At 37.2% G+C, this 25,989-nt stretch overlaps 1 protein-coding gene across 2 annotated transcripts in view; it reads right to left on the bottom strand.

Moving 5' to 3' along the window:
- The window catches only part of LOC131041535 (VAMP-like protein YKT61), a 63,136-nt gene that overhangs the window by 9,175 nt on the left and 27,972 nt on the right, over positions 1–25,989 (bottom strand). For both annotated transcript variants that reach the window (XM_057974665.2, XM_057974664.2), the window contains exons 3-4: positions 590–694; positions 322–387 (exon numbers count right to left, since the gene is read on the bottom strand). In XM_057974665.2, the coding sequence (XP_057830648.1) occupies positions 322–387; positions 590–694 (171 nt within the window). The remainder of the gene's footprint in view (positions 1–321; positions 388–589; positions 695–25,989) is intronic.

A 25,989-nucleotide genomic window follows, 5' to 3' on the forward strand; every position in this document is an offset into this window, starting at 1 on the left:
AGAACTATCTTTTACATTTTCCATATGCAAATAAAGCAATTAGTTTGAAACTTTGATCTGTTTTATTGGCTTCTCAAGCCATTTTGTGGTCTCCTCTAACAATAAGGCAAATTTCAACGAGCAATATTTTGTGTTACTGACCAGCTTATCTCAAAAATTAATATTATAATTTAGCTTCTAATATTTCTCTTATATGCAACAATCTCAAAAAAGTGATCATGCTTCTTTCCATCTATGAATTAATGTGTTATAAACCCTTTAACTGCTGATAAACCACTAGATTTCAAGGCATTCAAAAAAGTATCAAACATTAAAACTCACAAGAATGATTTTGGTTTCATCCAAGTCTCTCTGGATCTTCAGGAGTTTATCAGCTTCACCTGGATCCTGGAAGAACATAGAAGGAACTTGAGTATAATATCATGTGTGTTATTCACCTTGTGATGCATATAAATGCATCTTTAACAGCAATACACACTATATAGCATATAAATTTGCATGATTGTTAAGCTAGAACTATTTTGCAGTCATCATCTATAAAACAAAGGTGATTCTCTTAAAAATGCCCTAAAATACATTTTGATGTTACCTGAAATTTGGTCAGAGCTTCTTCCAAGTAAGGCCAAGATTGATTTGAATCAGACTGTATGGCCTTCCATGAATCCCCAAAATTCTGCTGGTACTCATCCAATACCTGCAAACAAAATGTTGCTTGGAAGTTACTATCATGTTTATTCATACTTAATGGTAGCTACTGCATCAGGATGTATTACTGGCTTTGCCAAACACTGGTAAACCAGATCATACACCAAAAAAAAATCAGACCAAGCTGGTCACATAATAAATCCAGAGTTCAGGAACCATGTGTATGCCTAAATAGAAAACATTGATTGTCAACGAGAGATAAGGTTGTAACAGAACAAACCTAGTAAACAAACAGATAGAAACATATCAATTCCCAGATGTTTTAGAGCTTAAGTCTACTACAGACTGAGAAATAGTACAGTCAGATATATCAATATGCTAAATACTAGGAAGTGTTACTGTAATGTTGAAATCACTTCAAGGACTGCAAGGAATCTCATACATGGCATCAATCCCTCCAGGATACATGTAATAGTTTGCCTAATAAGAGTTCTAACTTGTATCTAATTGACAAGATGAGTTTGAGTAAGAGGACGCACGTGACATAAATATGATATAGGTAGATGAGGTCTTGTGTTCTGGTCTTCTGACATAACTTATCTGCAATTCAGTTCCAGGATAAATAGGAAGCAGGGAATAGAGCTAAAGTCCAGTGCTACAGTACACCCCAAGACGGTAGAAATCCATATGTATGTTGAGTTTCAGACTATTTTCTTATTAAATTTGAGCAATTATATTTTCTGAATTCCTTCTGTGGTTTCTGGCTAGTGATTATAATAGGTGGACCAGACTGTCAAATTCAAGCCATCAAAAATTATAAAATATCTCTAATGCTTGCAGATCATGAAAGAATTAAGCTAGTACTTTGGGAGATTGCTAGAAAATCAGATCAGTCAATTAATTTATAGGAGATAACTCTGAAAATCTTTATTGACTAATATTTTTTAAGTTATTGACCCTGAATATGTATTATTAGCTTGAATTGGCTGATTAGCAAAATATTGAGGAAAAAATTATTTTCTTGTACTCAGAAAACAAGTTGCTTATATTTATGAGATTACTATATCATGCAAGTTTGTGTTATCTGTTCAAATCTATGTTCCACGGAGTTTCGGGGATGGGGACAGCAGGGGACGCCGGGACGTGTTTCCAGTACAGGGGTACTTTTGGATCATTTTCAGGGGGACGGCAGGGGGCGGCTGTTAAAAAAATAGGGAGGTTTTGTTAAGTTTTAGTAATCAAATTAGATAAATTATAATTAACACAATTGCACAGTTATTATCCTGGGAAAACCTTCCTCTTGAAGATAGAAAAACCCAGCAACAAGGTATCTCAATTACTTTCAATAATATGGCAAGTGTCTTTACAATGGATTGCTTCACACTCTGAAGCAATATGATAAAATGGAATCACCCTAGACTGCAATAAGCAATCCAAACTGCTGTAGGAATATGAACTGCAGTAACTGTCACACAGATAACTATCGATCTGAGAAATAGAGTGAGTTCGATCTGCAATGGAGGATATATGATCTGCTGTAAGTCGATCTCCTTGTATATGAGTACAATCTGCTGGAGGAATGAATCGGTCTGATGTAGAAGTTAACTCAATCTGCTAGGAAGTACACGACATGCTAAGTGTAATGTTGATGAATATTATCGATGCCTTTGAGAGACAAACGCAACACATACATATACCTGAACACAGGTTCCTTCAACCATCACGACTCCTCAAGAATGTCGGCTTTTCCTTTTGCAAAAAGTTGCATGGACACGGATACGGTATCCGATACGGATATGGCTATTTTTTAAGACGCCCAATATGGATACGGCTGGACACGTCATTCATAAAAAACACATACACATATATTTAACACAATTTTCTAAGTTATTCGAGGAGATTTTCATTACTTCAAAAGCAACATAGACACAAAATTGCTAAATAAATAATGATAAGTAGATTTAACATTTTACAATATGCAAAAATAGAAGAGTTGCATTGAAAGATAACCCAAAAAATGGGTCACTGAAATAGAAAAACATTTCATTTGTCTTTCTCATTTGGTGTAGGTTTTGTTAATACCATTTTTTTTTTAAATGCATTAATTGTTAATGTTTGTAGCTTGAGTCGAATGATCATTTAGAATACATATAATATATGTTGATTAATAATAATATATTATTATGTTATATTATTATATTATTATTAATCATATAAAATTTAATATTCAATATTAATCTATTATATTATTCTAAATTAATAATTGATTGATGAAACATTATAATATTGATTAAATTATTATAATTAAAGGAGAGACATGTTCGTTCAAGGACATGCCTCTCCAAAAGAATATATATAGTATAATGTTATTCAATTTGAGAACATATAGAATTCCAAGAATGCAAGTATCAGATTTGATCAGACATATACATTAAAATACATCCAATAAAACCTGTAAAGTCAACATGGTATCAGAACTCAGGCCTGTGAAGTTTAATTTGGAGGTTGGAGAGGGTTGGAGAATTCAGTTTTTTTTTTAATTTTCAGTCTGAAATATGCCATTGCACGGCCCTTGGTTGGCCTCAAAATGAGGACTATAATATATGGATGGAGAGATCTGTGTTTCTAGTTTTCAAATATGTTTATCTCATCAAATTTGATCCAGTTTTGTGCAAGATATGACGACTTTGGTGCAGGTCACTTGAAACCCTACCTAGGGTTAGCAGTTTTGGGAAAATTGTCATAACTTCTATTTTAACCGTTGGATCTGGCTATAACTTGGAGGAAATGTTTGTAATTAGATTTTCTAACATCTCACCGAAGAGATTGGATAAAATTGGTAAATTGCAAAATTTATTAACGACTGTGTGTGGCAGATCATAATGAAAGTGTTGATCAAAATTATGAAAATGTTCTACATCATTCAAAGGGAATTATGATGAGAGATGATTCATGTGTGATATTTCTTATATGGGCTCACCTTATGAAAGGAAATGTTTTAAACTTAAGATAAGTATTCCATGTTTTATTAAGGCACATGAATTATTGAGTTTGTAATTTATGCTATAATATTGGCTAGTAAAATCTTGTATGCTTCTATCATTGGTATTTCTGTTCGAGATAATTTAGTTTATGAGCTATTCGTAATCTCTCTCAGACATACCTTCAGGACGAAAGCACAATAAAATTGAATTAAAGGGAGAAATAAATTGATGCTTATAAACGAATTGATGATTGAGACCAGATTCAGAGGGAGTCTAATATTTCATCAGAAGTAACCTTAGACAAGGAAGTCAGATGGTTGATATCAGATTCAGAGGGAGTCTAATATTTCATCAAAAGTAACCTTAGACAAGGAGGTCAGATGGTTGATATCAGATTCAGAGGGAGTCTAATATTTCATCAGAAGTAACCTTAGACAAGGAGGTCAGATGGTTGATATCAGATTCAGAGGGAGTCTAATATTTCATCAAAAGTAACCTTAGACAAGGATGTCAGATGGTTGATATCAAATTCAGAGGGAGTCTAACATTTCATCAGAAGCAACCTTAGACAAGGAGGTCAGAAGGTTGATATCAGAGGGAGCCACACCATCATGAAAATATGCTTAATGCATTCTTCTCTGTGAGAGATAAGTTTGAGGAGAAAACCCTTGTTAATACACTCTTCTCTGTGAGGGAGAAGTTTGAGGTGAAGGCCCTTGTTCCACCCTTTGGGAGTAGTCATGGTGAACGTCATGATGAGATGAAAACATCACATTGAGCAACTTTGTGATGGGCACTTGTGTTCATACTTCATATGCATTCTCATACATGGGAGTAGCCATGATGGATATCATCATATTGAGTACCGTGATGAATCGTGTTCCACTCTCTAGGAGTAGCCATGGTGGATGTCATTTCATGACTATATTATTAACAAGGATTCCTCCCTAGCTAAGAGGGAGTGTTGATGTTGTAGTGGTCACCCTTATGAAGAGACAAATGGTGTCATTGAGGACTGACCCCTTGTGAAAGGGTGCCTCCCTCATATATATAGAAGATACAAACTCATTCTCTGATCCATTCAATTTATGTGAAGAGCAGTTTATATATTAGTTAGAGCAGATCAATCCTCTGAAGAAGGCCAATTAGATTTGCTCTTGTGAAATTTGCTTCAAGGAGTGAAGCAACATATATTGGGCCCGTATCTTGCATTATTGCTAGACATATTTGATATATAATGAAGACATTTTATGCTCGGTGCTCCTCCCTCGAATAGGGGGGTTTTCCCTTGGAGATCAAACTGCAGATATTCTGACCAAAAACCTCTTTCAGAGTGAAGGTTGATCACTTTAGAAAAGGTTTAGGTATGATAGAAAGGTAATTTTCTTTGCAATTTGTATTTACATGTTTAATGTGTAAACTTCTTTGTCATTACAGGACATTTTTGGATTTTATCCCTTGGGTTCATATCTAAGAGGTGACGATCTCTCAAGATAATGAACACTTGTATGGAGACATTATAAGGTGACGATCTTATAATGTCCAAACCAGTTATCATGGTGGATCTCTGGTGAATCATGGATGAAGCCATGATTGTGTTGTGGTAAAACATTCATATGAAATGTTAATGCACATACCACAACTTGGATAAGATGAGAATTTAAATCTTTCTCATATGATTATCCTTAAGTATTGCGTGTTTAGGCAACACTGATATCACGTGCTTAGGTGATATCCTGTCATCACAAGATTGACGTGATGGACATTTGTATCATGTGTCTAGGTGATACTTCATATCATGTATTTAGGTGATATAACATTTGTATAAAATGTTAGTGCACTTATCACAACTAGGATAAGGTGAGAAATTAAGCTTTCTCATATGATTATCCTTAAGTATTACGTGTAGGCAATACTGATATCACATGCTTAGGTGATATCCTATCAATCACAAGATTGATGTGATGAACTTCAAGATCACGTGTTTAGGTGATACTACATACCAAATGATTAGATGGTATGATTCTCATGAATGACTAAAATGATCACTATCTATTAAATTATGATGCTTGAATATATTGTCTACATTCATCTTACCTAGCTAAGAGGGAGTGTTAATGTATAATAGCTTCCGTAAGATAAATGATTGAATGAGAGATAAATGAAGTCTCTCATTCAATCATTTATCATATCGATAACTATGATAAAACCATCAAGCAATTGAATCATCCTTGATAGTCATTCTATATTTGCATATGACCAAACTATTGATTAAATCATACTATGCATCTTTCTCATGTTCATCTATCTAATGAATCTTGTATCTAGATGAATATCGATCTAACATAATGATGACTCCGATTAATATATATTATTGGATTGCATTAGATCAGATTGCATTAGATCAGGTTGCATATCGGGTAGTGATATGTTAGTCACCGATAGTTATCAGTGTGTTAGTCTACACTAATAGTTATCGGTTGTCAAGGCTAACACACTAATAACTATTGGTTGTTAGCATTGACAGCAAACGATTGAGGCAATCCACGTAAGAGCTTGTGGATAGAATCGCTGACTGAGGCAATCCACGTGAGAAATCATGGATAGAATCGCCAACTGAGGCAATCCACATAAGAGCTTGTGGATAGAATCGCCGACTGAGGCAATCCACGTGAGAGCTCATGGATAGAATCACCGACTGAGGCAATCCACGTAAGAGCTTGTGGATAGAATCACCGATTGAGGCAATCCACGTGAGAGCTCATGGATAGAATCGTCGACTAAGGCAATCCACACAAGAGCTTATGGATGGAATTGCCGACAGAGGCAATCCACACAAGAGCTTGTGAATAGAATCGCCGATGGAGGCAAATTCACACCTTGAGACTATGGTCCCTTGTGATGAGCATCATATGGTTGATGCAAATACTCCCAATATCATGAGATGATATTTTTTAGTTAGGGTGAATATCATGTGCCTTGATATTCTTGTTAATACCATACTTCTTGATATCATAGTGAGATAATATTTTTTCTATTCCATAATTAATCTAGACTTAATGCATTTGCATTGATTTTATCTTCCCTAGCTAAGAGGGAGTGTTTTGTGTATCTATGGTGAGGGCCATAAGTGTTGACATGGGAGATCACTACACATTTTATTTGATCATCCTCCCTAGCTAAGAGGGAGTGTTAATGTTTGTAGCTTGAGTCGAATGATCATTTAGAATACATATAATATATGGTGATTAATAATAATATATTATTATGTTATATTATTATATTATTATTAATCATATAAAATTTAATATTCAATATTAATCTATTATATTATTCTAAATTAATAATTGATTGATGAAACATTATAATATTGATTAAATTATTATAATTAAAGGAGAGACATGTCCGTTCAAGGACATGCCTCTCCAAAGGAATATATATAGTATAATGTTATTCAATTTGAGAACATATAGAATTCCAAGAATGCAAGTATCAGATTGGATCAGACATATACATTAAAATACATCCAATAAAACCTGGAAAATCAACATTAATGAAGTTTTTTAAAATTAAATTTAGGAAGATTTATATCAATTTTGTTCAAAAATCAAATCACATTAGTATTTAGCATAGTTGGAAATCAAGTATTTTTGGGCATGCGTGGGTACAATATTCGACGTGTATTTGGGCTGTATCAGATACGTATCCATTTCAGAAACGGGAACGGATACGAGGAAATGTGTTCCCGAGGAGGGACAAAGGAATTTCCGGCAACTCTGTTTTTGCAACATACCTTTTCACAAGTGGCAATTATATATTAATCAACACGTCTTATGTTAGGGTGTTAATATGCTCATGATTTGATTATCAAGGATGGCGGGATTAACACATAATCAATACATAGATAAATAAAGGCAAATCGATATAGCTAAATTGTCTAAGGCCGATAGGTCACTTAGACAATTTAGTTGTCTATGTCGGCCATGAAGGAAACTACCGACGCTATTACATTAACAGGTTTTTACAAATATAAAGAAATTCCAAATATGCATATCATAACAATGGTAAAGCATTCCTCATAGACATTAATACATTGCATTAGACTTGATTTGAGATTTCACAAGAGAATTGACAAATATTTTACCAAAATTCAAATGTTTTTATCAATCATTGCCAACAAACAAATGTCATAAACATCCAAAATAGACATAAAATGATAAATATTAAAATATTAAACATCCATAACTATGAGATGACATAAACTGTAAATAGAAAAGTTAAAACATAGAAGTCCATAATCAGCTGTCTATCATAATGTCAAGATAAACTAAGAAAATATATGGCTGTCCATAATGGTCTAAGACTAAGAGTCTAAATCAAGATCAGAGCTAGAGTCTCTATCTGAGTCACTATCAATATGAGGGGCTGCCTCCTCAACCAATGGAACCCCAAGCAATTCTGGAGGTGTCTTGTCCTCCTCAACTTGCATAGCATCTTCGGGATTGACATCCCAACATAAGCCTAGAGTCTGACGATACTCCGTAGTCTGGCAATCGTGTAGCCGCAATGAGTGTCTTTTTCTTCCTTTTGTTTGTTTTATGCATTAGATTAGGGTTTGTTATGTTTTAATATTTATTTGGGGTCTTGGTTGGGCCAGCCGAACCTCTTTTATAAATTAAAAATGTGTTTTTTTTATTTATTTTGGACTTCAAAATTTTCTGAGCCATTGGGGATGGCCAGCTGTCCTGGGTACAGTTGGGGGATGCCTGGGCATCCCCTGGCTGTCCCCTGCCGTCCCCTGCTTCCCAACAGCCGTCCCCGAAACGTCCCTGGTGACTTTGCCAAAAGGGGACTCCTAGGAAACAGCAAATTCCTGTCCCCGAATCCCCATTTCGTCCCTGTTATGGGTACGAGACAAAAAATGCAGGGGACGCGTCCCCGTGGAACATAGGTTCAAAAACAAAACAAGTGAGTGATCACAGTCAAAACTAATGAATCACAACAACATATTATCATATCAACATATTGCTTTTCATTCACATCATCCATACACAATTTATTCATTAGATTTACATGCGGTGGGACTAGCAGTGGTACTGCTCCCACTAGTCGCTCGTCGACAAATGTTTAGATTAATTTAGCTGCTGCTTATATTTTTTATTTTCTTTGTTTTTTATATTTTTGTTAATTAAAATATTTTATGATTTTACAAAGACAGACATACACCCCCAGTATTGCTCAGGTATGTCCTGGAAACAGTAAGACCCAGGATAATGTTAGTACCTGAGACGTACCTGGAGGCTGGACCTGTATCAATACTGATCAGGGTACAAGGGCTTCAAAAATCAGTAAGGTAGATTGGTTCATCTAGAATCATGTTTGTTCCAGATGCCAACAATACATATAGGCACTGCATCTGAATGACGCTCAAGAAAAATTATAATGTGCCCAATCATAGGTTGTAGATTCACTCTCATGGTTGATTGTTTCAAGTAGATTGGTTACATATGCAAACAATCCTTATTGGTGCTATGTTTGAATGACCCTCCAGAAGAACCATGATGTGCCCAACAATAGATTGTAATTTCACACTCATGGTTGCTCCTTTATCCTCAGTTAAAAAAAAAATTAATTCTTGACGAAATACTCAACCTTCCCAACTATTGACAAGATAAATACTGACTAATGTAATATGCTCCTATGGTTGACAATGACACAAAGAAATGTTAAAAATGATACTTGATGTTTCTTTAGAACATAATCTTTCATGATCAGTAAGGAGTGCCTTTATGGGTCTAGACTCTAAACAAACATCTTTAGAATTTGATTAAATAAATACCCTCTCAGTTTTATTCAAAAACTGGCCTCTGCAGCAGGAAACATTGAAAAGCTATAATTGAGAGAAGATTGATCCAAATCCTACAGTTATCTAATAAGTTGACAACATGCCAAATAAATATATTATGATGAATAGTTATCAGTGTGCATCGGCAACAAGAGATGGAAAAGAAAACAAATTCAGAAAGACAAAACAGTACCTATCATTGACATAGATACAAGATGTGAAGCTGTGAAATCAAAATTGTATTGTCTAGCATAGTTCTGCACAACCTGTGAACCAATGAAAATATGAATGAGAAGCACAGGCTTAAATGCATTGGTTTCAACTTAAATTATTTTTTAAGGTTTGTCTTGGAAATTACTAGCACTGTACATAGATTGCATTTCAATCTCTCAAAAGATCTCTGTTATAAGTTTGGTTGAGTGGCTGCTGCCTTGAAATTGCATTTAGTACTATAATAAAGTTACAACCACAAATTCAGACGCCATATGCTGTTTCCAACAGCACAATTTTCCAAATCATGACCACCAAACATCTGAAATTGTCATATGTATCAATTTTGAGTGAGTTTATTTCTTGGGTTACAGCTCCTGGTCAATTTTTTCTGAGTTTCATAATGTGTTATCAAATTTTCAAGCCTCCAAGATCTCAAGATTCCAATATTATGAGATTGTCTTTTAAGTTTTGCAATTTTCTTTCCCCAAGTATGCCCTTTTCTTGAGTTACTCTTTATAGTCCACCTCTTCAGGCATGTATCTAGTATCTGTTTCTTAGTCATCCGAGGGCCCAAGCAGTGCATAATTAAGTAAATCTTAAGGTTGTACCTCACGTTTAAAAGTAACTATATTGGCCCTCGGCTTCTCGATGTTTTCAAAAGGTAAGTCTTTCACACCTAATAATCCCAAGATCCTAAGGAACTTTGTGGCATAAGGGACAGTTAACTGACATGTGATGGGTTTTCCAAAATTAGGATAGTTAATGAGCTTAAGGGTTTTAATGACATACGGGTTTTAATGACATACAGTGTGTGATATGAAATCTTTTAAGCGAGGCTGCTCTGACTAGTACCCATAGTTAAGAGTGCTGGATTTCAAATTTTGAATTGTTTTACATGATCAAAGATTTGAAGTCTGAGAATCCTGCTGTGTGTCCTATAGAATTCCTTTGGCTTTTATACATAGCAAGCCTCTGTTCAGCAGCAACCTTATTGTTTTCTTCTCAGATTAAGCTTGTGTTCCATGTCAATATGTCCAAATATCTCAGATTAAGCTTGTGTTCGGTGTCAATATATCCAAATATAGATCACTTCAAAGGTAAAAGTAAAAGAAAAAGTTCCAGATCCCTCATATTCAACAGCTCAAGTAATTAGGGGCACCCTGTTTATGCCAGGGTTATCATCAGCAGATACTTACAATGGTCTCTACCACACTTTTAAAGATGTGAGATGCCCCTGAAGATGGCATGCAAGCTCAGTTAGATGTTGCTTCCTATAGATAGAGCATTAAAACTTCATTCTTGTACAGAGTGGTAATAAAGCTTGAAGTTTCGACTTGTGAAGATACTTTGAGGGATATCTTCCATGATTGTCACCTTAGAGAAGGAACATGCATTTTGTGAGCTGAAATCCAATAGCTCACCTCTCAGGCATTGCATTTAAAAAGAAGATTAAGCTCCCTGACCCTGATCACAAATATGATCAAACCTGTATTAATGCTTGGATCAAGAACAAGAAGTCTGGACATTCTGGAGGTGGGAAAGACTGGCATGATGTACTTGAATACTTTAATGGAAGGCTAGCGCATCCTACCCAAGTAGGCCCTTCATCTCAAGATCAGTGACCACATGATTTTGCTGAACAGAGTATATGTGGTAGATACAAATGACTATGTGAACCTAGATAGGATGGCTCTTCTTGATATCAGGCTCACTCAACTGTGTGCCAAATTGGGAAAGATATCATGACCAGGAATTAAAATTTCGATAAAACAAATTCATGCAGCCAAGAGAACAGGTAATATTTGCATGTGGTTTTATTTCATTGATGCTATAAGTACTTCCTTGCAGTTCAATTCATACTTTTTCCCATTTGGTCCCCACTGCTAGACTTGCCTGTGAATGTTGTGTTTGCAACCCTTCTCTATGGACACAGACATAAACCTCACTATTTAATTATCTATAATTATTAATTTCTTCCTATCCATTGTCTCTGAAGCCATTCATGAGAGCAAACACCCAGGATTCCTCATTTACTAAAGGAAGATCTTATGAGGCTAGCCAATTGGCAAATATGGCCCACATACAACGGCATTAGGTTTGATGGAGCTCTCACAGCACCCAATAAACTATCCTACCATATCTCCAAGGAGCTTCTGGTATCTATAGTGTTGGGAAGCAAAAATATCATGCACATTCTCAAATTAACCATGTTTGGCTAATCTTTGTAAATGCCATATACACAATACAAAATGATGACAAACAGTTTTATTTGAAAAGAAATAACATGTGGTATACAGTAGAAAAGGAAAGGGATGATGTTTGAAAACCAAAAAATGCTTCCACTCTCCACCTCCACCTGTAACATTGAGACATTGAGACATAAAATCCAACAAGTAACATTTGCTTCCCAAAGAAAAAATATGCAGTTTAAATAAATATTAGTTGCAGTCTGAAAAGAATTAAAAAATGTTGTCTTATCTTTGTGGTGTCATGCAGATTCATCAGTGTTCACCCAAGTTCTCCTAGGATCATCCCTTGATGGAATCCTTTGCCACACCGGATGAGATACCAAACTAGGTTTGAACTAGACCTAAATACAAGGCCTCTACAAAATGAACCAATAGCTTAGCAATAAACCAGTAGCTTATAGCTTTTCTTTTGATGTTGATCAAATTAACATGTTCATCATCAATGTAGACCAAGAACTGAATCTTGCTTGTGGCAAAGAAACACTTCTCCATATTAGCGTAGAACATATGTTGATGCATGGTTTGGATTATCATTACAAGATTTGCCTAGACTTGCCAAGACTTGTCAAGTCCCAAGGCAAGTGAAATTGACCAAGCCTTGGGGACTCAAGAGTCACAGGACCCAGCAAGTCTAGAAGACTCGCTAAGTTTGCCAAACTTGCCAAACCCAGTGAGTTCTGCAAACTAGACTTGACCATGGTTGGGGGAAGAAAGAAAACAAAAAAAGATAATAAAAGACAGTGTTAGAACAAAAGTACTTAAAATCATCTCTTCAACCCTAAAAACACACTCATTTTGTTTTCAAACATAGAGAGTGAAAAACTAGCTCCACAAAAATATAAGCCATAAAAGAGAAAACCAGCACATTGGTTGAGTAAAAAACAACGATTGAAGATAATTTGGGCAAATTTGTAGCAACCTTTGATGCATCCAAAGGAGCCTAAGGAGGATTTGAAAGAGCCCACTATTGATTTAGAGCTAGCTAGCATCATTTTGGAGCCAATTTGAAGAGGTAAGTTTGTACTTTGAAGTGTTTTTTTCCATTGTGTTCTACATTTGTTTGTTTTTTTCTCATTTTAGGTTAATGGAAAAAATGCAAACCCACGCTATCAAACCCTAGTTTTTTTTTGTTTTTTAGTAGCAAATCCTTATTGTTTTAGTTATTTCTGACTTTTTCATTTTAATTTTACTATAAAATGTAAAGATTAATAATTTTCCATTTATATCTAACTGTACTTCACATTTATAAATTGTTCTGAATTTTCAAGTACAATGTCAACCCCAGCTAGAAGGGGTCCTTGTTCGAAACAGGTCATCCCTAGGAACAAAAAGGGGAGATAACATGTCTACATTGCAAAACAAAATTGCTTGCAGGAGGTATTAATTGATTGGAAGTATCAACTTGCACACATACCATGTGATGTTAAACCATGCCCACCAATGCCTCCTGAAATTATATGTGAAATACAAAGTCAATTAGACACTTTTGAGCAACAAAAAGAATTAAAAGGCAAAGAGAATAAATGGTAGCCATTGGTGAAGAGACTTCTTCCATTTCCTATATCTACAAGTAGTGATAGTGGCAATGGCAGTGGTAGTGTAAGAATTGGTACTAGAATTCATCGATCTTCATCTAATTTAGAATCATATTTCGTTCCAAGCATTACTCCAAATGCCCAACCGTCACTTGAGAGCATGGGTTGAAACAACAATAAGCATGATACTGCAAGAAGTGCAAGTCGAAACTTCTGTTTATATTGCACCACTCCATTTCACGCAGCCAAGTAATTATTATTATTTTTGTTTTATAATATAAGTTTGATTTCTATTTGTATTGAATTTTTGCATTTAGAAATACATATCATTGTAGATTCAAAATTGAACTCTCAATTTAGAATACTTATTTTGTTTATTTTATTTGTTTTAGGTCTCCTTATGGGTAGTATATGATAGATGTCATCATTGTTCATGAGGCTGGGTTCAAATCCCCTACTCACGAGGAGGTGAAGGGCTCTATTTCAAGTCAAAAAGTGGCTGACATGAAAGCTAGGACTAATGAGCAACATGACATATGGAAGAAGGGTTGCACCATCATGACTAATAGTTGGACCAATAGAATTAATAGAACATTGTTAAATTTTCTTGTTTCTTCCTCAAGCAATTGTACATCGTAAAATCCATTGATTTACTAGATTAAACATTTTATTTTTAATTTACTAAATTGCTGATATTGTTCCTTTCTTAGGTGACACAATGTTCTTGAAATCAATTTGTGTTTCGGGAAACACAAAAAATGTTGAATTTCTTTGTAAGGCTTTGGAGAGATTCTTGGCCAAGGTAAGTGAAAAAAATGTGGCGCACATAGTTACAGATAAAGCAACAAATTATGTTGTTGTAGGTAGACTTCTCACGGATTGGCACCCCTCCTTGTTCTAGGCTCCTTGTGCTACTCATTGCCTTGAACTCATATTGGAGGATTTTGGCAAACTTCAATTGATCAAAACATGTATAAAGTACGTAAAAACATATATACTTTACATCCTCAACCTAAGGAATAAATTCACAAACAAAAAAAGAGTTAGCTCGTCCTAAAATAACCCACTTTGCAACCAAATTTATCATATTACAATTCTTGCTTCAAGGAAAGGCCACTTCAAGGCACATGTTTGTTAGCAAGGAGTGGTCTACATCATCATATGCAAAGACCAATGCAAGGGTTGATGTGGTTGATTAGATCTTTGATGAACATAGTTTTTGGCAACTGACCAAGGAGATTGTAGAAGTAAATTTTCATTATATTTTTGTTCACATTTCCATTTTATTTGCTTTTTTTGTTCACACTTATGTTAATGTTTCATAATGATTGCAATTATCGAAGCCTTTAGTTGTTCTCCTACAAATTGCTAAGGTGGAGAAGCCCACAATGGGCTGCATATATGAGGCATAGATAGGGCAAAGGAGGCCATTTAGGGGTTGAGAATAAGTACCATCCCATATGAGAGATCATTGACCAATGATGGCATCTTCAGATTCACAAGACCTTATATGTAGCTATCTAATTAATCAATTCAGCCTTTCAATTCTGCCCAGATTTCAAGGCCGATAAGGTCTTGATTGGGCTCTACACAGTTGAGCAATTTGTACCTAACTTTTTGGTTTGAGGGAAAATAATCACTGAGATAAAGTTCTTTAGGCTTGCACAAGACATATTCAAGGCAACTCAAACAATATTGCAGCCAAAAAAATTCTATTAAAGGCATAGCTTATTCCCTCTTTTAAGTTACTATTGAAAGTGAAACTTAAGAGTTAGACAATGAGATTGATTTTTATTTCTTCTCATTTTAGATGCATAGTGGGAAATGTTTGATGCTAAGGTGTCAAATCTTCAGATAATTGCAATTTGTGTATTGAGCCAACCATGTGTTGATGTGGCTTTTATGCACAAACGAACATAGAATAAAATACAAACGTATTTTACCCTCTTTTGAACAAAATCACCTCGGATGCTAAATATCTAATCAACTAAGACAATTCCAAGGTTTCTACTGTCAGATCTTGACATGTGGGTAGCTCGATGGCTTGATGTGATATGTTGTTTTCACTCGGGGACTTGCGTAATTGTTCAAATTTGGAGATCTTTTCATGGATTTGGAATTGGAATGGGTTATGCCAATGACTTGAGATTTTTCAATACAGCTCTTGATCTAATCTAACAAAAATTATTTTTTTTTAAAAAGGACAAAAGGAATAAGGGTCAGGAATTCTAGTCTAAAACCTAGAATGCAAGAGACAATGAACAATTCAATGGAATTCTACTAGGCAAGGTCTCACCATCAATGAACAATTCGACACAAACTTAGTGCAATCATCTAAGGTAAATCTCATAGATGTTCAAATTATCACCATCAACGCAATGCATATCAATGGATGTACAACAATCGAAGTTAAGTTCAATTGTAAATTCTAGTTGACCGCGCAAGGCAAACTTACAATCAGCAAGAAGCTAGTGGTATGGACTAAATGCATTCAATAACTCTTTCATTCAATCTAAGAAACTTGAAACAAATTCTAACCTAAATTCTATTCTAATCTTGGAGGCAATGAGAACAACAAATGCATACAACAAATGATTCTATTCAAATCTGCAGCATATAGGCAACAATTCTCAAAAATTTCTTACAAATAAGAGGAAATGGGGTATATATAGAGTCTCAAAAAAAACAGATGGCCAAGATTCATGTAGAATCAAGGGCCAAGATCATGCCAACACAGCCCTAAATTTTCCCTAATTATGGTTTACATCATCAAAAAAGGAATCACTAACATGTGATTCAATGGAATGATGCCTAATAATCAAATAAAGAATCTTCTAGAAGATTCTGGCCTGCATTCCTCTCTCTAATAGCATATTCCAAGAATCAAGCCAAAACTGAATCTAGCTCCTCCAGGGTGACACTAGGCAAAGCCTCCTGTTGTGCATCCGTTACATCCAATGCATCCGAACAAGCATCAAGAACATTCTCCCAATCTGGCATTAGTTTCTGCAAATTGTGGATGTGGATCAATAGGGAAACCAAATCATCAATCTGATTCTTCTTCAAAAAATCCAACTGGCTGAAGTACATGAACTTCATCTTTTCTCTCAATTCTTCAAAGTGTAGACCATTGGAAGCACTGACATCTACCCCTAACAACTCTTCAATGGATGAAAGGATTTTGGATTGAATCTCTTGGATTGATCCTTCCATCTCTGCACAATCTTTCCTTGCATGCTCATAAGTAGACTTTCACATGGCTAATGAACAATACCATCCCTAAAAATCATAAATATCTCCATCACGCACAACTCCCTCCTGGATCAATGTGGGCATCGAGATTCGCTTCAACACCTTGAGGCAAGGAATTGTCCTTTCTTGCACTGCTTGGAAATCATCCCAAACTCCTTCCAAATATTGTATCCTAAAAGTGAGCATTGACGATTTGTCAAATGCTTGGACAAACTGAGTTAGGAAATCATCCGCTTGTTTTGTAACATCTTCAATCCACTTTCCAAATTTTGTATGTGTATTCCTTGCTGCCTCATGATCAAAGTGAAATACACAATCAATTGCAATAGGTGAGACAAAAGTGGGATCCTCATTCCTGTGGGAACTCATCCCTGTAATATATTCCTTAAGTCTCCAATTCTCATCCTTATACATATTCTTCTTCTCAATTGCCCTAGCCAATTGTGCCCTTATTGCCTGGACCGTATCATCGTGTTCCTGGAACTCTTGTTTCTTTGTAGTTCACCCAAGGGCAATTGAAGTAATTTGATAATCCATGGGAGTGGCCACGTCTTTGGTCACATTGACCATCGGGATAGCCACTTGTGCAATTCGCACACCTGTTTCATCTCTAGCAACATTGGAGAATATCTTAGCCTTCTTTTGTTGTTTCTCTTTGTCTTTCCTTGCTAAGACATCATCAATATTCTTAGTGGGTTGAGTCCCTACCATCTTGTTTTTTTATGTGCTCTATGGTAACCAATTTGGAATGGTGGTAATACCCATCCCATCATTAAGGCACATATCTCGATGTTGAGATGACAAACATCATCATCTTCCTCCCTATCCTTAGTCAAGTCAAATACATTGTTGCTCAAACTAACATTCAGATGGACTGTGGGAGATCTCGATTGCTCTTCATCCTCAATCGGCGGTGCTGATTGAGCTGTAGCGTGTAACTCCTGACTATTTTCCAACAAGATCTCCGTATTGAAATATTGTTCAAACTCATTGCTCTTCTCTAGCATTCCTATTTCCTTTACTGATGAGGAACTAGTGGTGGATAAAGGAGTGCTAGGTTTGTGCTTCTTCTTCTTTGATTGCTAACTAATTGTCTCCTTGCCCTTCATTTTGGATTCTCCAAGCACACCCTTTCTTCTTTTGGGAGCATGGCTCTCCTCATCTACATATATCATTATATCTGTAGGCGTTCTCTCATCATCATCATCAAGAGAAGGCTCCACTTGTCTCATTTTTTCATAGGTGAGGGTGACACCCATTTCCATTCCACCCATTCCCTAGAGAAATCATTAACTTCTCTCATAAGTTCATTCAAATCCACCACCTAAAGCTATGTCCAACTAGGCAATAAGATGGGCTAGCTCACTTCATTCTCATACTGCAGATGAGTATGATCACTATCATCAACTACCTGATCAAGACTGGAAAAGAGTTTACATTTCCTTATGAAATCCACTGACATTCGGGACCACATCCTCTTCCTTACTGCTTGCTCATCCATGAGATTAGCCCAATAATCATCGATGTCAATCTTATATATGAACTTTTCTCCTCTAATCTTCACAACATTATTATGCAGATCAAATCGATCCCTACTCTTGTAAGTTCCAAGGCAATAGAACTCAAGTTCCCCAATGACTGAACTAGCTGCAGCCGCATTGTGGCACACCTCCAAAGTCTTCCCTAATGCAATAGGGAGAGTTATCCCTATTTTATGATTCTCCTTCTAGATGAAATCAAATTCCAAAAGTTGTCTCACCACCTCAAGTATGATGATTCTGTCTGTAGGATACCTAGGAAGTTTGTAAGGTTTGGATCTGAATCCTTGAATTCGTAGGTATGTAAAGGTGGGAAATTGAATATACCACGATCCGTATTGTTCAATAAGCTTCGTTGCCGCCTTGGACAATCGTTTGTGGATCCTGCCCTGCAATAGCCTTGTGATGTACCTGGTGAAAGCATCGTTCACTCTTCTATAATGTTCAATTTTGTGCATATGAAGTTGCGGATAGCAGTCGTAAACTCTGTACTGCCTTGGTCCATTTCCAACTTCACCTTCGCATATCAATCCTTTGTCTATGACAAATATTGCAAGTAAGCACACAAGGTAGGAAGTCATTCCAAATGACTTGGTTTTCTCCACATTTCTCAACTGGAAGTCGAGATTATCACTAATAATCTTGGCCCAATTGACCACTATTCCTCTTATACAGTCCTAGATTAAGTAGAACTTTCAGCCCTCAAATAAGGTACCTTGAGGCATCCCCATGACTCGATTGAGCAAAAATATCAGATCGCTATATTCATCTTTTAAGTCCGTACATAAGAGCCTCTTGGGAACCTTAGAATGGTGAGGCCTAGGCTCGATTATCCACTCTAGTCACAACAATCATTCATGCTTCCGCCTTCTTCAGGAACTTAGCTTCATATTCATCCTTAGTTTTCTCTCCCATATCTGCACTCCTGGGGATCCCAAACACTTCCACGATCACATCTTCAGCAAGGTATGCAAGCACGGCCGCTTTGGGTGATTTCATGATTCAGGTCGTAGTGCTTTGCACACTCCACAATTAGCTCACTACATTGTATGGATGGAGGAAAGCCAGCTACCTGGTAGATGCCACTTTTCATGATATTGGCGAAAGTATGGAAGAAAGTTGATTCTTCACTTTGAACATCGTTTGTTGCATCTGCTCCATGTCCAGGAATTCCATGTTGGTGTCCGTAATTTTCTTCCATCGAGATGATGACTTTGAATCCAGATAGAAACCTTCTTGCAGTATTCTCAATTGTTCCTTCCTCGCAAAGATCCCCGCCTTAGGCATGGCACCTATATGAAACTCCAAGTTAATATCATAGAAAAATACTTCAAACAATGTGTTTCCAAAATTATCTAAGTTCTGATTTTTAATGATTTCAACAAATTTAGGGACTTAAAATCAGAAATTCTAACAATGTTCATCACAAATCATGGAAACAACACAAGATTTGATCAAAAATAGGGTCTAAAACCCTCATAAATCTCCATTTTCAGACTTGCATAAGGTCTGATCATAAAAACAAACTCTGAAGACAAGCTGGTATACTCAAAAATGAGGTCAAAAGAATATACCACAGGTCTGGAAAATACTTGGAAAAGGTAAGTCTGATTTTCAACTCCAAAGTCTGAATACACCTTCCGAGGTCAAAATTTGACTCCAAAAAGTCTTGTTGTGACCTTTTTCACACATCGCCCCATTGCAAATGGGGACCCTCTCTTTTTTATGCTTTCTAGGGTTTTTGTTAGCGCCTATGACCTTCCGCTTCAGTTTTACCAAGTCTTGCTCAGTTTTGAACAGTTCAAGCCCTGACGATTGAAAGTTAGTTTTTGCAAATCATGTGATTCCAGAGTACAAACACCTTCAAAGCGCTTAGAGAGGCCAAAGGACGAAGATCGCAATCGATCTGGATGAATTTGGACAACTTTCTATTTTTAGAAAGTTTGCTTTTTGCTTTTTCCTATTTTTTAGGAAGTTTCGTTTTTGGCATTTCTGGCCCAATCCCCGGTATGGCTATTTTTAGAAAGTTTTCTTTCTATTTTTAGAATGCTTGCTTTTTGCTTTTTCGGGATGCGAACCTAGGGTTCACACTTGCACCACTGACCTGCCTCGACCGGGATCCGAAAATTCCAAGTCTTGACCCAAAAAGCCAAATCCCTACATTTTAGGGGGCGTGATACCTCAAATGATCCACCTAGGCATGGATTTTAAATTTCAAGTTAATCCGGTTATATTTGATTAAACTGTGAAATTTTGATTTCTCTGAAAATTCTTCTAAGTCTGGCTAACAAGGGTTTTGAAGAATTGTTGCAGGTTCAAACTCCACCACGATGCGGAAGGCCATGAAGAGAAGACTTCCAAAAGTTCGCCATGTGTTGAGGACCCATCAAAGTCTGCCTTGAGCCTTATATAAATGATGCCATGTGTGTGGGAGGTCATGAAGGCCAACACTCCAAAGTCCGCCATTGTCTTGGAGAAGCCTTGGCAGTGGTCTTCAAAGTCCGCCTAGGCCATGTAGGAGCATCCTCCAAAGTCCGCCATAGGTTAGGAGGGTTGTGAGGAGCAACCTCCAAAGTCCACCATAGGTTAGGAGGGCTATGAGGAGCAACCTCTAAAGTTCGTCATAGGTTAGGAAGGCTAAGGGGAGGGAAGTCTAAAGTCCGCTCTACCCTAGCACCTTGGTGGCCAGCACTCCAAAGTCCGCCCTACCCTAGCAACATGAGGGAGATGTCTAGAAGTCCGCCATAGTGGGTAGCTCTAAAGTCCGCCCTATGCCTTAGCCAAAATTCGCCTTGATAGAGCCACCTCCAAAGTCCACCATAGCCATGTGGGAGCCTTGTCTAAACTCCGCCATAGGCTATGTAGAGACCTATCAAAAGTCCGCCCTAGGAGGTGTCTCTAAAGTCCGCCATACCTAGTATATGGAGAAGACTCCAAACTCCGTCCTAGGGTAGTGTTGAAGATGCCATCAAAACTCCACCCTAAAACCTTCAAAGGTGGTAAAAGATGTCTTAAAACTCCGCCATGCAAAGGGAAGAGCATAAAGGAGAACACCTTCCAAAACTCCGCCCATGGTGCTGGTCATCCAAAACTCCGCCCATGATGCTGGTCAGCCTAAACTCCGCCATACCTTGGAGAAGCCATGAAGAGAGGCTCCCAAACTCCACCCAAGTATGTCAAGTGGTGGTCATGCCTCTTAAACTCCGCCCTATGCATGAGACCCTCCAAAAGTCCGCCATGTTGAGGAAGATAAAACTCCGCCCAAGATGCTAAGTATGATGTTGAAGACCCTCTTAAACTCCGCCCTAGGCCTTCAAAGGTTGTGAGAGATGGTCAAGAAAGTCTGCCATAGAGGGGTCAAGAAAGTCCGCCATGCATGTTGGAAAGGCCATGAAGAAATGCCTTTCAAAAGTCCCCCATGTAGGGGTAGTTCCTAAACTCCACCTTGGATAGTAAGTTTAAAAGTCCGCCTTGATGGAGGTGCTTCAAAGTCCGCCCTGGGAGGAAGGCATGTGAAGTGAATGAGCTAGAAAGTTCGCCCTACCTAGTAAACACTTCCAAGTGTGGTGTCAAACAACCTAAAACCTCCACCCTATGTAAGAGACATCAATGATGGCAACATGAAGATTGGAAGTCAGTGAATGGAGAGGTTAACATGATGAAATATGAAGGAGAATTGATGACAGAAATTTAGCTAAATATGAAGTGATACTTGGTGCCAAGTAGAAGTTCCAAAAGTCCGCCCTACACTTGGACATGCAAGATGATGATATCTCAAAAGTCCGCCCTACACTTGGACATGCAAGATGATGATATCTCAAAAGTCCGCCCTACCCTTGGACATGCAAGATGATGATATCTCCAAAGTCCGCCTAAGGTGATGAAGGAAGATGCCTATCTCCCCAAACTTCGCCTAGAAGATGGTTTCAAAGCAACACTTAAACTCCGCCCTTGGTGATACTTCAAAAGTCCACCTTGAGGGAAATGTAATAAAGTTAAGACATGAAGTGCACATAAACATAAGGAGAGTTATAAAAGTCCAACTTTGCCTTGCAACACAATGAGAAATAAACTTCATGAAGTCCCCTAAGTCAAAGATGAAGCCAAAAATACTTGCCAAGTATTAAGGAAAGGAGAATATTCCTTGGTGATGTCATCCAAATCTTCAGGAAATTCGAATTGAGTTCTAAAAATAGAAAGTTTCTTGAAGGATAAATTTTGGAGATTGAGTTGATTTTTAACTGGAATTCAAAATAGAAAGTTGCATTCAAAGGAATTCGAACTCAAGGATGATGACTATGTAAATTAGAAACATTCTCTGCAGACTAAAAAGACTAGGGAAGGATTAGAAACAAGTTTTGAAGAGATTTTTTGAGTTTCTAATTATAAAATCAAACCCTCATACAAATATTTCATTCACTCTCTCATTTTTTTTTATACATAAGGTTCGAATATCTTGAGCAAGTTGAGAACATTTTGAGAGAAGTTTTAAGAGTTTTGCAAGTTGAAAGAAGATTTTAAGGGTGATTCCAAGTATAAGTTTGAGATTTTCAACCATTTTCAACAAGTTCACATGCAGATTGGAGGAGATTCTTGACTGGTTATGAAGAGAAAATATACATATTTTCTGAAAATTTGAAGGTGATAGGAAGTCAAATTTTACTCCCGAACCTTCAAATCGGAGTGCCTGTAACTTGTTGAAAGCTAAAAATGTTTAGGAAGTGGAGAATCAGAGCACACTTTGCCATCAAACCTTCAAAGTTTACGCTCAAAATGAGGATTCTAACTTAATTTCCTTTGGTTTTACAGGTCGCGGGAGAAAATAGAAGCGAGATCATCATAGAGATCACAGCAGGAGTTTAAGGCCAAACGAAAGATTGAGGACAAGTTGACAGGAAAGGTTCATCCGGGCGTGAGCTAAAATTTGGCTGAGTATGGGAAATGTTTCACAAAGAAAATTCCAATTTCCTCAGTTATGATGAAGGCATGGAGAAATTCTTCTCCAAATTTCAGGGTATTGAGAGGGAGGGCATGATCACAGGGAATGTTTGAACAGCTTGATCCCATCATTTCATATTTGCAAGAGGTTATCTAGAGATTTTAACCTCCTCCCACGCAACATAAATTGGCAACTGAAGGCAGGATAGTCACAGAAAACACAAATGGAGTTTCAAGCCAAATTTGGAATTGAAGACGGGACCACGAGCAAGGTTCGTCTGAGCATAGAGAGGGCCAAAATTTGGCTAAGTATGAGAAATACTTTGCGAAGAGATTTCTTCTCCAAATTCGAGGCACTTGAAAGAATCTCAAGGCATCAAGAAAGAAAAAGTTCTCAGACTTGGTGAAAATATAAATTTCCAACTTCTGGAAGGATTTCATCTCCTGAAGAAATTAAAAAAAGACAAGCTCCCAAGCAGAATCAAATGGCGACAAGAAGGAATCAAATTTCCATACTTAGATGATTTCTTGACACAAATTGGAGAATTCAAGGAAAACATCCAACACGTTGAGGTGGCGCCTCGTCATCTTCCAGCCAATCAGATCGCTCCAAGTCAGCATGTCCAGGTTCAATGAACCTGACTCATCCAGAAGCTTCTAGAAGGGCACACTTCACAATGTAACAACCTTCTATTTTCATTGAGGGTTCATTTTTAGCAAGAAGGACAAGTGTCCCAAATGTAATCTTCTCATTGGTCGAGGGTAGTTGGTTTTGGGGAAACCCTAATTAGGGTTTTTAGCTATCAATCTTGGCCCTTGATCACTGTTCTATCTCGGCCATTCATTGATTTTCGAAAAACTATATAAGGCTACCTCCTCTCATTTGGAGAGTGTGAGGTTTTTTTGATGTATTGTTGCGAAAGGTCATTTCCAGAGAATATATTGCATGTGCACTGCTTTGTAATCCCTATTGTTTGAATGATTTGCATGGTCTCAAAAATTCTTCAACACTTATTTAAAGTTAATATATATTTGCTTTCATTGTTGTTAATTTGAGTGAAGGATTTGATAAGTATCAATTGATTGTGTAATCTCCGCTCATACTTTTGGTAAATGGATGATTTCCATTCTACCGTGCAAAGTTAGTCTAAGCCCGTCCTATGTGCATCCCGATATCTCGATCATAAGCACAACCCACTAAAGATTGCACCGGCTTTGTGTAGTTGTCCCTAGTGTGGCGAAGCAAAGTTTGGTTTCTCGAGAGCACCCAGTTGATACCGTCTCCAGAATTTGTAGGAATAGATTAGCCTTCCTAAACCCTATCCTTTTCTCCTTTCTTTGAAAGCCTAAATCCCCGAAAATCCCCCCCCAAAAAAAGAAGAGCCTAAAACTGCTAAATCCATCTAAGTCCAGCAGTTCAAGACAGTTGTTAAACGTAAGTCCCCCTTGAGATTTTCAGCATACACTACCCAAGAAGCTATTCCACTAAAGTCGCTTGTTCGCACATATAGACCTTGGAATCAGTAGTGATTTTTCAGGAGAGGATAGAATACCTTCGGGTATCCTATGCTAATGTTTGGTAGATGATAAAACAAACACCACCAAGTCTGAAGGCACCCTGCAAATCACAAAAATCAGTGACTGAAAGAAGTCACAGCCATGTAGAATGTTTGCATTTGAATTGTTTTACCTCTCCAAGATCAAAAATGGCCAAGTCTGGACATAGATATGTGGCTGGAAGTAAGATTTCAGTCTGAAGACACCACTGGTAATGGTGTTTCAGACTTACACCAGCAATGGTGTGCAGCACAATATGCCCCAAAATTCTTCAAAAACAAAATCGACTATTTGTAGGATGGCTGGAAAATGTAATTCAGATCTGGAAATGAAAGTATTCAATCAATGACCAGCAATGACACTCAGCAATGGTGGTCAAAATCCTCAACAATGGTGATCAGCAATCATTTGGAGAAAATTGTCCAACCTCCCAGCCATGGCGCCAAGCAAAATGACCAATGGATGCCTTCAAACTCAGAAACTTCCAGCAAACACAAAATCGTGGCTTCTCCAATGGTGGTGCCAAACTCATAAATCACCAAATGTGGCGCCATCAGCCACCAAACTGTAGATAAACAGTAACTGCAATGAAAACCATGACAAAAACACACCAATACCTTGGGAAAACCTCCCTCTTGGAGGTGAAAAACCCAGCCACAAAAATTCAATATGTATTATCTCAAATGTAGGCAATTACAAGGCAATGAACTTATCTCAAATTGCTGTCCAATCGGCGAGTTAGCAGATCACAATCTTTCTTTACACAACAATGAAGATTGCAGCCCTTATCAACAGAAGATGGCTAAGGAAGATCAGCAGCAGATGGCTAAGGAAGACTTGACCAGATTCGCACAAGAAGAGTCTTCATCAACTTCGCATGATGATCTTGACAACTTCGCCCCACAATCAACCTTAATAAATTTGCACAATAGACATGAAACAAGTTCCCACAAGAGAGAGAGAGAGAGATCGCCAATTTTGGAGAGCAGATTACATTCGTAGAAGATGATGATTGATAATGACTTTATTTGATGTTTGTTTTATATCCACCTTTGGCGCCAATCCCCCAAGTCGGCTTGCATATTTATTTATTTATATTACATAGCCATTTTACAAGTTACATCATTTGCCTTCGTGTTACATGTGTTTGGGCCCAGCCCTAAATCGTCCAAATTACATGAGAGATAATACATATGGATTTTAATTGTCATAGACAACATTAAAATGCAATAG

Source organism: Cryptomeria japonica, chromosome 2, assembly GCF_030272615.1.
Source record: "Cryptomeria japonica chromosome 2, Sugi_1.0, whole genome shotgun sequence".
Taxonomy (NCBI): Eukaryota; Viridiplantae; Streptophyta; class Pinopsida; order Cupressales; family Cupressaceae; genus Cryptomeria; species Cryptomeria japonica.